The sequence below is a fragment of the Sinocyclocheilus anshuiensis genome, unplaced genomic scaffold (genome assembly GCF_001515605.1).
Source record: "Sinocyclocheilus anshuiensis isolate Anshui unplaced genomic scaffold, SAMN03320099.WGS_v1.1 scaffold879, whole genome shotgun sequence".
Lineage (NCBI taxonomy): Eukaryota > Metazoa > Chordata > Actinopteri > Cypriniformes > Cyprinidae > Sinocyclocheilus > Sinocyclocheilus anshuiensis.
The window spans coordinates 649,247-662,489 of NW_015546063.1; the positions used below are offsets into that span (position 1 = coordinate 649,247).

General features: G+C 39.8%; 1 protein-coding gene and 1 long non-coding RNA gene across 5 annotated transcripts in view; both read left to right on the forward strand.

Moving 5' to 3' along the window:
* Positions 1–870: 870 nt before the first annotated feature.
* The window catches only part of uba1 (ubiquitin-like modifier activating enzyme 1), a 28,685-nt gene continuing 16,312 nt past the window's right edge, over positions 871–13,243 (forward strand). Inside the window, exons 1-4 of one of the 4 annotated variants that reach the window (XR_001635473.1) lie at positions 871–995; positions 6,876–6,992; positions 7,194–7,252; positions 8,526–8,694. Coding sequence is in view for 1 of the 4 variants with exons in the window: in XM_016500916.1 (XP_016356402.1) it covers positions 6,876–6,992; positions 7,194–7,252; positions 8,526–8,694 (345 nt within the window). In the remaining 3 variants the exon portion in view is untranslated. The other 3 variants (XR_001635472.1, XR_001635471.1, XM_016500916.1) reach the window with 3 other exon arrangements.
* On the forward strand, positions 10,408–11,196 carry LOC107699605 (uncharacterized). The gene is made up of 3 exons (XR_001635474.1): positions 10,408–10,439; positions 10,520–10,610; positions 10,773–11,196. It is a non-coding gene; the product is annotated as an uncharacterized LOC107699605 (long non-coding RNA).

Below are 13,243 nucleotides of genomic sequence, written 5' to 3' on the forward strand. Positions count from 1 at the left end.
ATTTTTGTAAGAAAAATATCTATATTCAAAACGTAATAATAACTTGAATCTAGTTTGCGCCAGCAGTTGTACACAGAAGCAGTTCTGGGGGAATGACGTATGAGGTCAGTGCTGCGCATGCGCCGGTGAGTCTCGTGAAAACCAACGTTTGTTTACAGGATCAAAAGAAGCAAAGTTTCCTTACTTTAGCAAAGGAAAACCAGTCTCCTCTTGGCTTATATCGAAATCCTCCGACATTCTTCTTTACAAATCCTCGTTTTGTACTTCTAATTAGTGACCGTTGTTTTGTTTCGATCTCTCCGCGTGCATCACTTCTGAGCCGCGCATGCGCAAAGCCGACCTCATACGTCATTCCGTTTAACTGCTTCCGTTTAAAACAGTGAGCGCAAGCTAAATTCAAGTGATTATTACGTTTTGAATATGGATATTTTTCTTACAAAAACGCATCGATTCGCTACAGGAGGCCTTTGTTCACCCTCCGGAGCACCTAGGATGACTTGAGGGTGAGTAATTTATGGGCTAATTTAAATGTTTGGGTGAACTAACCCTTTAACGCACATTTCAACGCATAAAAACTACATCTCCCATAGCGCAAGGCGCAACCCACGCTTTGGGCGAGTCTATTTTGTAACTCTGTGGGGAGATAGAAATGGTAAAATTATGATATGGACAAACTATATTACATTTTTTAATTATTACCCAATTATGTTTATTGTAAAATATTATTAGAAACGTTTAACATTTGGCCATCAATGCAATTAATGTATATGACGGTTTATTATAAAAACAATTTTGTGTTATTTTCCTGTATCTTGAATAATAGCACAGTCTCAACTCAAACTCTGCACATGTTGGCTCTACGCTCATGAACTGAAGAATACTTGGCTGAACTGTTAACGGTGCAGGGAATAGCCGGTCAGGCAACCGTCCAGCCTCCCCTCACACTGGAAAGTCACGGAGCTCTCGCCACTTCCAGGGATAAAGTTACAGAAACGGTTTAATTTGATCTTTTTGTTGTTTATCTTTTGCCCGTGAGGTATTTCTGTATTCAGTACCGTGGAGAGGCCAAGTAATATCGGATGTGGTGAGTTCTGCATACTTATGTGCCTAGCTAATGCTAACTAGCTAACGTGTCCACAAGAACACAGTCACAGCTAGCCAGAGCCAAGTTTTTACCGCTGAAGTTGGCTAGCTAGGCGCAACAATTTGCCTGTGAATTTCAACTGGCCACTTTTTCACGAACAGCCAGCTAACGGCGTGCGTAAGACAATGCGCCCCAGGCGCACATCACAGGAAACCAACTAATCCTTGCGGAAAAGTTGGCTAGTCCTCCCGTCATACGGTTCGCGTTATTTTTCAGATTTCCCTCATGCTCTGCAAGAAGGTTGCGCTAAGCTAACAAGCTGCGTTTTTGCAGGCTAACGTTATCGCAAAACGTCCTCGCATCGTTTCCCTGAAAGCTAGCCTGGAAAGATAGCGAGATAATTTGTCAGCCCACATATCTGCACAACTGCTTAGATTACAGTCTTTTAAAAGTATCTCAAGATTCACCCTAGGAAAAAATAGACCAAATACTGAATCAAACCTGTCAGCGTGTGGGGTACCAAGTCGTTGCTTTGCTTCTCCGCTTAGATCACTGATTTCTGCATACTTATGTGCCTAGCTAATGCTAACTAGCTAACGTGTCCACAAGAACACAGTCACAGCTAGCCAGAGCCAAGTTTTTACCGCTGAAGTTGGCTAGCTAGGCGCAACAATTTGCCTGTGAATTTCAACTGGCCACTTTTTCACGAACAGCCAGCTAACGGCGTGCGTAAGACAATGCGCCCCAGGCGCACATCACAGGAAACCAACTAATCCTTGCGGAAAAGTTGGCTAGTCCTCCCGTCATACGGTTCGCGTTATTTTTCAGATTTCCCTCATGCTCTGCAAGAAGGTTGCGCTAAGCTAACAAGCTGCGTTTTTGCAGGCTAACGTTATCGCAAAACGTCCTCGCATCGTTTCCCTGAAAGCTAGCCTGGAAAGATAGCGAGATAATTTGTCAGCCCACATATCTGCACAACTGCTTAGATTACAGTCTTTTAAAAGTATCTCAAGATTCACCCTAGGAAAAATAGACCAAATACTGAATCAAACTTGTCAGTATGTGGGGTACCCTGTCATTGCCTTGCTTCTCCGTTTAGATCACTGATCAAAAACTCGACCTGTTTATGTAACCCTGTGCACTGTTAGCATCGATTTGCTATAATGTAAACTGCAGCTTTTTTAAATCCAACGATCCCTCTTTAGTAAGCATACAACTGCTATGTGAAACTAATTTTTAGATGGTGTTTTGCAGCGAGCTAACTGGCTCACTCGGACTGCGAGGTTTTGACTATCAAGTGCAGGTGCGTGAGCGATGCGTTGGGGATTGTTGACATTATTTGTGCCTGCTGTAGGGGTAACTCACACGGGAAATTTGCTTCTTGTATATGCACCATATGCGAGAATAAGCGGCCCACTTGGGCCTTTGTCACAAGTATCACCCCATCCCCCAACGCTTATTCCTCTCATTTACAAGAAAGCCCATGCCTAACCCCTCATTTTAGCAGTCATTGCTTTTGAAAGACAGTTTTACATGGGTTTTTGGTTTAGGAGAGGTAAACTACTCTATGCAAATCAACGAGAGCTATTCTTCAGTGTTATGGATGCATCATAAGTGTGGATGTTCAGTGTTTCTACAGGCTGTTATTTTATGGTTTTGTTATGGCTTAATATGCCACCGTTTATACCCATCTGCATGGGTGAAATATTTTACCCAAATGGTTTGTCAAGTATGTGTGCTCCTTAGTAAAATAGTTGTGACCTACTTTACAGAGACAGCTGTCAACTAGCAGGTTCTATGGCTTTCTTCATGTTTATGTTAAGTAGAGTGAATAAGTGCAGCAACTGCTTTAGTGTTTTGCTTCATGATGTCTATTAAGTTATCAAATAAGCACTTTATTCCTCCATTCAGCCATTTGACAAATATTCTATAGATTTGCATGTTTCTTTTATTGCAAAAGGTTTTGCATGCCATAATGTTTACTTTGAGTAGTAATAAATATGTACATTTGTATGCATGTACATTTCGTTTTGGCTGTTAATTGTAAGTAAATCATTATCTTTACATTGCTGTAGCCTAGAGTGCCATTGAGAGACATTTATGACAATATCTTACAAAATGGTGTCTTTAAAAAAATTGAGAATTGTAGATTGAATGCATAAACATATTTTCCATCCACAACAAGATTATAATTGTACTGTTTTCATATATCTATAGCGTTTATAAGGGCAAGGACGTTAAATATGTCAGAAAACATATATTGTTATTTTCCAACATATTAGGACTCAAATAATACACACATCATAATTTTTCCTTAAAACGTTGCTTTTACTTTCAGTATAATTTGTATCTCATATGTAAATTGTCCAGGACATAAAACCATTTAAAGGGAAAGTTCACACAAAATAAAAACTGTCATTTTCTTTAACCTTCACATCTTTCAAAAACTGTTTGCCTTTTTTTCTGTGGAACACACACTATATTTTGAAGAAATCTGGTAACCATTGACAAAACACTGAGACAGTTTTTAACATCTTTTTTTGTGGAACATAAAAGATACGGTCATACAGGTTTGGAAGTAAATTATGGCATTTTTAATTTTGGCGAACTATCCTTCTACAGCATGGATTCAGTTCTTTATCCACAGCCTCATGACAATGGATAACGTGGTTCAGTTCATTATGCACAACTGAATATCAATTACAGGAGCCTGAAGTCCCGGCATATGCAGAAGTGGGTGGGTTTTCCGTAAAGTCATAGGTAGGGCAGCCAATGGGCGACTGCAGAGGATTTGCAGCAGTCTTGGCCAGACCACCTTTTCCTGTTCCTCTTTATCCGAGCAGCTCCGCCCCTGTGCCACAGCTGCCATTTTGGTTTTGTTCCGTTCGCTGAAACCAACCCAGAAACGCGACGCAGCCAGGCAGCAGACTGAACGACACAGTGACTCGGCAGGATAGTGAAGGGGGCTTTTCACAGCATCTCGCTCAGAGCTGTTCGTGCTGTTGCTGTCCGTTTTCTCCTCGCATCTACATCAGCCCGCAATCCGCACCATCTAAGTTAGTTTCACACGAGGAGCGGTTTGCTGACACTGGGAGTGGACTGAGAGGTATTATTGGTAAGAGACAAACATTGCGCTCAGTGCAAGCAGCTGTCCGCTCGAATAGCGCTTTATAGCGTGTATTTCCCCGACTGTACTCGCCCAGGCTCGTATAATTATGTTCTGGGTGATCAGCATGGATCAGATCGTTGTGTTTGTACAGGCGCCGAGTTCTTTCATTCACTGGTTAGCATGCGAATTTGGGACTGTAGTGAGCTAGGCCTCAGGCTCCGTAAACCGCCTGCACCAACTATTACAAGGCAAGTAGCAAGCTAGGTGTCTAAGAGTCCCCTCGTGTTCCTTGCTAAGTGATCATCCGGTTAAATTTGGCAAATCTGATTAGCGGCAGGCGACCTGCTTCGCATGCTTTATTTAACATTTGATATCTTGACATACTGCGGATGATTTTGTGTGTGCTGCTTTTCGAAACGGAAGGGAATATCTGAAATTTACAAAGCAGGTGTGACCGTTGATCTCCACGAGATAATCGATCTTGTATGTTATTTTTGCTTATGTCACGCACATATTTATTCTCAATCTGCTCATATCGTAATCTTGGTGTGTCAATATATTAAGTTCACTTCACTATCTGTACGCGAATGGAATTTGTGGGCATTATTCTGGTTTTATTAAACACACATTAAAATTCGGTATAACACTCTCTTGTTGTTCTAAACATGTATGACCGACTTCTTTCTTCCGTGGAACAAAAAAGTTGTTGTCAGGCAGAATGACAGCCTCAGTCATTGTATGGAAAAAACGAGAGTGAATGGTGAATGAGTCTGTCATTTTCTGCCTGATGACTCGTTTTATGTAGCACGGGAGTCGCCATACAGGTTTAGAGCAACATGAGTGAGCAAATGCAGACAGTACTATCGCTCAAATGACGAGAGTTGTGTTCAGAACGGCACGATTGCATGCGGAATTTCCGCTCGTGAGTTTGTAGTAGTTCTAGAATCTACGTTCTCTTTCGAGGGCAGTTGAACTGCAGCTTAAAGAGCGTTATAACGTTTCCTTTCAGTAAAGCAAGTCTTCCCCCTGTGTCTTACCCCACATTTTAGTGAATGTCATGAATGTTGAACTCCGCGTCATACTTGGCCACTCAGCGCCTTATTAGTGAGATATCCTAACATGATACTTGGGAAATGAATGGATGGGCAACCGTCCATTCATATCAAAGAGTTTAAGTTTGTGTTGAGGAAACACTGCACGGAACCGGTCTTGGGATGCGACATTCACTGCAGTTTTGTTTTCATGAATCAGCGTTTTTAAGGCAGAATGGGTGAGCCAGTAGATGTACGGAGCCGTTCACCATAAACACAACGCTTCTGTCCTCGAGCTATTTATAGCCAAAGCGCTTCATCTTGCGGCAGACATCAGCCTCTCCTTGTGCTGTGGAAAGACAAACCTTATTGTTTTAATTCCATGTATAAGTGATCAAAATGTAGTTTGGTGCTTTCCCTTTCATTTGATTTTTTTCTTAGTACAAACTCATGAAATGGAATTATTTGCGAAATATGAGTAGTCTAATAATAACTAGCCTTGCTTTAATAGACTAGAATTTCTGTGTCCTTTATAATGAGGCTGACTTCACTGCATTGCTGTAAAGGAACTGTCCAGTGCTGAAATAACCATTTATGGCTCATTTCCACCGAGCGGTATGGGTCAGTACGGTACGATACAGGACAGTACACCCTGATCTGTCTTGCGTTTCCCCCGCCAACAGTACCATTACTTGATAGGTGTGGTGTATGCCGGAAAGTAGCGACATTGTCTGTGTGTATGAGTGTGAAAATATAAAATTATAAAATACACTTTTATATTTTGTGTTTGCACACTGATGTAAACAAGCCCAACACACATGAGCAGCATGGCAGAACGAGTGAAGGAGACGCTTCATTCCCCTTGTGTTGTCATTCCCTTGTAGCACACGCTAGTGACGATTCTGTCAACCAATCAATGTTCTGCAGTGAGTCTAGCTCCACCCTTTAGGTACCGGACTACTGTGTTAGGTACCCAAACGGAAGGGTCCCAAAAAAGTGGTACGGTTAACTATTTTGGTACCATTCACAACTTCTGACAATGGAAACAGAAATAATTAAGTACTGTACTGAACCGTACCACTCGGTGGAAACGAGTCATTGTATTTAAGGGTATATTTCAACATTCTTCTAAATGCATGTTACATGTTTTTTTTTTGTTTTTAACACATGATCGTTTGTCTGTTCTTTTCTTAAAAAAAAAAATGTATATACATTTGTGCTCTTTTGTTCCATGTTGGCTGTATACCAAGATTTTAAAACATCTTTGTTCAATAATGAGTAAAAGTACAATTAATAGAGCTATTTTTATCCAGGTGCTTGCACATTAAATAGTGTTTTCAAACCATCTGGGTGCTAGTTGCTATTATTGTTCATTTGCACCACTGCTGTCTATTTGTTTGTGGGAATAACGCGTGAGCTTTTGCCAAGTCCTAGTGCAAATAGCCTGAAAATGCTTTTAAGCCTCCACTGAGATGTTAACTGGTTTGTTTCATTTGGGAAACAACATTCCACCAAAACCAAGTGACCTGTTCTTTTTATTTTCTCTGTAGATTTCACGTGATCTGCAGTGTTTGCATAACAATATTTAGGCGCTCCGAATTCATAATATTCACTTGAAAATACAGTTTGAGCTTGCTTTCTTTTCTTCTAGATGTCCAGCTCGCCGCTGTCCAAGAAGCGTCGCGTGTCAGGATCAGAGACGAAGACGGGATCCCACTGCTCCTCCTCTAACTCTGTCAGAACCGAACTGTCCCACACACCAGCTAACGTGGGTTCAAGTCAAGCTTTTTAAAACTAACTTGTTTGTCTAGATGTCCCGGTTATATGCAATCTAAACTGGTATGTGTAGGCACATATTTTGTGAATATAATCTTCATTCTTTACTGTGCCTGGTTGTTGAAAGGCAGCCGGTTTCATGAGTTATGCTTGTCTATTTATAGTCTGATAACTGTGGTTTTGGTCTCTGCAGGGCATGGCTAAGAATGGGAATGATGCTGAGATCGACGAGGGCTTGTACTCCAGACAGCTGTGAGTTTGGCCTTCATTTCAGTTTGATGTATCCTTAAGGCCTCGATATACGTCAAACGAAGTTCGTTTTTGTTCTTCGTTTGGGGGCAAAAAGAAGCTCGAAAAGGCTGAGCGACGGTATACTGTATTCAAACTTTCTGACACCCCCACGCTGCTGGAGGCGGGTTGTAGATTATTATGTTTCGCGCCGCTCGCGCATATGCCCTAAACGCAACAACGATGAAATGATGAAATGTATCTAGGTGTGAGACGGGTACCAATGGTCAGAATATTATAGACAAAAGAATAATGATTAGCAGTTCAGAGTCAAGTATCATGTTTGCAATACAAAAGAACCATTCCGTTTCCATACTCAGTCCTTTATGGGAAGTGTGAATGGCTCATAGTCTGAAATTTTTTTTTTTTTTTTTTAGTCTGAAAACTTTAGCATGATGTGAAAAAAATATTGCAGTCATTTCAATAACACAAACATGTTACTTTATTTTATGATTGTTCATTTATTTTATTAAACTGGGTAAATTATTGCACCTTTTTATATTTTGTGCGTCATGATCTAATTTGGATAAAAACAAAGGTTAATTATTGTATGTTCTTTTGGCATTTCATTTATTGCATACCTTTCAAATTCGCTTGTAAAAATAATTATTTGAAACATGTATTTGCTACTCGCCACCTTATCTCCACTCTTTCTTTCATTCTTTTCATGGCTTTGGAAAGCTGGCATCGGATGTTTCTGCATGTCGCTTTGCATAACTCGTGCTTTGTTGCAATTTCTTTCTAGGAATTAAATGCTTTCTTTGAATCTTTAAAGTCTCTCCGCGAGCGATCGTACAGGTGCGGATATATCTGTGGCAGCTCAGCTATTCCAGTGTATTCATATTGCTAGTAACTTGGTGTTGTTGCTGTTCTAGATGTTGTTCTCCTGTCTGACCTCCGTGGAATGAGAAACGAATTGAGGAAAAAAAATCTCATGTCAAAGAAGGTGGAGTTTCAGAACACACCCACCGATTGCGTAATCGCCACGGACCAATGGAAGCTCAAAGGTGTTTAGGAGGCAAAACGAACTCCCCCAGAAAGTTCGCTTTGGTGAGCTGTTTCGAACTGCCTAAATGAATTCAAAACGAACTTCGTTTCGGCCTGATTTTGTTCGAAATGACATCATATCAGTTCGTTCTTCGATTTCGTTTGAAGTATATCGGGGCCTTTAGAATGTTCTTTTTCAGCAAATAAGCGATCACATGAGTAGTTGTTAAATTTAGTATGTGTCTCTCAGGTACGTACTGGGCCATGATGCTATGAAACGCATGCAGAGCTCCAATGTTCTGATCTCAGGGCTGCGAGGTTTGGGTGTAGAAATAGCCAAGAATGTCATTCTGGGAGGAGTCAAGAGTGTCACCCTGCACGACCAGGGCGTGGCTGAGTGGAATGACCTTTCGTCACAGGTCAGTGGTTGGTCATGAGTCATAACCATAAGTGTGTGAATGCAAAACACAGCCATTGCTGCTAATTTACTGCAGAGGGGCTGTAAAATAACTAAAACAAGAGTATAGTCAAAATCCACATTTGATGGCTCAAACGACAATTAAATTACATTACTCTCCAAAAGTTTGGGGTCAGTAAGATAAAGTAATGTTAAATATTTGAAATATTTCAAATAAATGCTGATCTTCTCAAATTTCTATTAATCAAGAGTCCTAAGAAAAATGTTTCCTGGTTTCCACTAGGGTTGAGCGATATCATCCGATGCCAAATTTGTAGACGTTTACAGTGAAACATCGCGATGGACGATGACATCGGCAGGGGCAAGCGGGTGGGGGTGTGCCTGAAGCGTGAATCCTTTTAAGGGAAAACAACTAACGATTCCTAACACCATGTCTACACCGGATGCGAGCGGCGCGAAAAAATACTGTAGAACCACTGATCTATTATTAAGATTATTTATAGATCAGTCAAAAGAACTCATTATAATCAGTGATGCTGTCTATACTGGATGCGGCGCGCGTGACACGACAAATCCCTGACAGTAAACTGCTGCCGCGTTCTATTTATGACGTGCTGACACAAATTTCAAATGATTCTTTGTCGCGTCCAGTGTAGGCAGTCTTTAGCTGATGCGGCGCGACACGACAACTGTCGCGTCCGGTGTAGACACGGTGTAAGGAGAGATGAATGAGGACGATGGCGAATGATTTGCAGATCCTCAGTACCATTGACAAACATATAATCTTGTAAAATGTGTTGCAAGTACTGCCGCTCCATAGTATAAACAGAGTACGTGCGATCACGAATCTCGAAAGTGATAGTGAAACTAAAAAGCGATCGTGCATTCAAAAGGGTGGGGGGGGGATCACGATGCCGGCGCAACATCGGCGATGGACAATGGCATCGTCTATCGGCCCAACACTAGTTTCCACAAAAATATTAAACAGTACAAATGTTTTTACGACATAAGAAATGTTGCTTGAGTACCAAATCAGCATATTAGAATGATTTCTGAAGGATCATGTGACACTGAAGACTGGATTAATGGCTGCTGAAGATTCAGCTTTGGAATAAATTACATTTTAAAATGTATTGCAATAGAAAAATGTAAGTTGTATTAATATTTCACAATATTACTGTATTAAATAATTGCAGCTTTGCTGAGCATAAGAGTCTTCTTTTACAAACATTATAAAATATTACTGACCCAAAACTTTTGAACAGCAGTGAACATTAACAAATTAAGACATTATATAACAATATTCAGTGGACTAAAAAAAATAATTTTAGGAATAAGGAATAAGGAAATTAGTGTGATGTTAATTGTAGTAGTAATAAAAATAATAGGGTTTGTTACATGTCTTAGTTTTTAGTTTTAGAGGAGGATCTTGGGAAGAACCGTGCGGAGGTCAGTCAGCTTCGACTGGCAGAACTCAACAGCTATGTGCCTGTAACCTCCTTCACTGGCGCCCTCACCAACGAATCCCTGACCAAGTTTCAGGTACTGCTGTTATGGCTCCACTGGACTACATTCATAAGCTCAACACATGGACTAAATTCCCACATACATACAGAACTTTGCATTAGTTAAAGTTTTGTTTGACCAGCTCACCAACTCCAGCCTCGATGAGCAGATGCGTGTTGGTGACTTCTGCCATAGTAATGGTAGTAATGGCATCGTGGCAGACACGCGTGGGCTGTTTGGGTAGAATACCTTTCTTGTTTTGTGTTGAGTTAAGGTTTTTGGGTATTATTTTGTCTCATGTATGTTCTGTATTTCAATAGGCAACTGTTCTGTGATTTTGGGGAGGAAATGACAGTGTTTGACATCAATGGAGAGCAGCCACTGAGCGCCATGATCTCAATGATCACAAAGGTAAAAATTGTTAACTGGACTTGGCTAAATTATACTGTGTGATGGTAACTTTTAAACCTTGATTATTGTAGAGTCAGAGCGAATGAAGTGTCACATTGACATTTGTTAAACTTCTGGCTGTCTGAACCTTTTGCTCTTTTTGTGTGGTGTGTGTGTGAAAAGGACAGTGCTGGTGTGGTTACATGTCTGGATGAAGCACGGCATGGATTTGAGAGTGGAGATTTCGTCACTTTCACAGAAGTGCAGGGCATGACAGAGCTCAATGGCTGTGATCCAATAGAGATCAAGACACTGGGTGAGTTATCATAGGTTTTCTAATTTGAACAGACCCAGAAACCACCCAGCCCAGTCTCTTGTTAGCCCAGAGACCTCCACAAACATACTAGATCAGTGGTTCTCAACTTTTTGACTCCAATAAGCAAATATAATTAAAATTATTACATTTCAGAAGTCCAGGAGTTGTAATTTTTTCTGGCATCCCAATCTTTCTAACAGTGAATTATTTACATACTCTTCCAGTCCACTCTGTGGATTAAAGAAAAAAAAAAAAGAAAAAAGTTTTTTTACTTCACAATAAAATATTTTAGTGTTCGGCATAACTACAATATTTGTTATACAAATCCACATGGCATTTTGATATTTTATTCATGTTCATGATTTTTAGGTCTAGAAGTCACAAATAAAAGTAGATTACATTATTTTTCAATATGTGTGTGTGTGTGTATTTATTTATTTAGTGTATCTAATAGATGGAAAGATGCATAGTTAGATATTTAGTAGTTTTAGCTATAAAATAATTTTACGTAATTTTCAGGCCCCCTTGGATTTTTGCTGAGGGCAAAATCACTTGGTAAACGACTAGTGTCATTTAGCGAAATAATTAAGCATGAAAAGGCTTTTTGCAAAAAGCTTGCTGACAAACATCAAAAAGTGCTCAAACTGTTTTCATGATTGGACTCTTCTTTGCCTCATCTTCCTCACTGTGTGTCAAGGCATTCACATTTGTCTACGTCTTGGCAAATTTACAACCATTTCAGATGTCTGGAACTTTTAGACTATTTATGGTTGCTTATGGCTGTTTAACTGCTGTTTGTGTCGACCTACTTTTTAAAATTTAACTGGATCAGCGTAAGGCAACAAATGTCAATCATTTTAGCTAATGATCACTTTAGTCACCTACCCCTGTCCTACAGGAACAGGAAGGTGGAAATAAGTTCCTGGTCTCAGAGGCTAAAGCACTGTACTTGTTACTGTTTAAGGAGGTATGCTGTTAACTGTAGGGCTGCACGATATTGGGAAAATATGCGATATTGAATATTGCGATTACGATATTTCTTGCGATATAACATTTCCCTAGAGAAATGCTATTTTTATTAGCTATTTTTAAAAATAATTTATATAGGTAATGATCATACTAAAATAAACGGGTAATAGATATCTTCTGATCTAATTAAATCTAATTCAGGCAAAAAAAAAACTGTGAAGGAAGGTGCAAACATTTAGACTTTAAAATACTACAAATGACTGAAAACCTCGCCAGATACTCTGATTTCTGGTTTGCTGTTACCATAGACCTGCAAACACAAAAAATGCATTACTCTCAAACATTACTTTTTATTCACATGTATCCATACAATCATCAAGAGCATCTTTTAAAGAAAATATTTCCTTGCCTTGCCCGTTTTCTTTTAAATAAAAATAAATATTATTAAACAAATTAAATAAAAAAATACTATTAAAGAAAGTGTACAGGCCTTAAATAAATTGGTATGTAGTGGAAATACTAACATCTTGTCAACATCCACATAAATAAACTAATTAAGTATTAACATGTAAGCATTGAGTAATAGCATACAAACCTATGTTTTAGCACAATGCAATGCCATATGTGCTGTGAAACACATTTTATTCCAGGTTTTTTGCCAGGAAAACTAGCATATTGACTTTGGTAGGTTTTAAACATGTGCGTTGGCACGTCACAACATTTCCTGATGTACTAAAAAGTCTCTCTGAAGGTGAACTACTTGCTGGTATACAGAGATACTTCCTGGCTAGTTTACTCGGGTGTGGGAAGTTGACCTGATGGACTTGCCACCAAGTGAGAGGGTCCATCTCACTGTCTATGGTGGGAGACATCATGTAGCTGCTCAATTCAGCTTCTACAGTGTGTTATGGTTCCATAGATGACAGAGCTGGGGATGTCTTGAAGAAACTGCCCAGGGATTTTTTGGCCTTCTTTAGGGTGACATCTGATGGACCCATGCCCTGGTGATCTTGATCACTAAAGCTTTGCTCCTAAAATAGAGAAATAAAGTAAATATTGTAATCAAATCTAGTTATAGTGCATTATCTTGTCACTTACTATTGTCATATTAACATTTACCTTTGGCACAGTTGCTTCAATTTCAGACATCACCCTGGCTCTGATGTCTGACACCTTGTCAGAGCTGATGTAGGTGGCTTTGAATCTGGGGTCCGTAAAGCAGGTCATGTCCAGAAGTTCTTGAGTTGCTGGGTTGTCATACTTCGTGTTCATGTACTCTAGAATCTTCATCTTTATGGACTTTGTTAAATTACTGTCTTCTTCCTTTGCAGCAAGAATTGAGGTGTTCATCAAGTGAAGTACAGGTTTC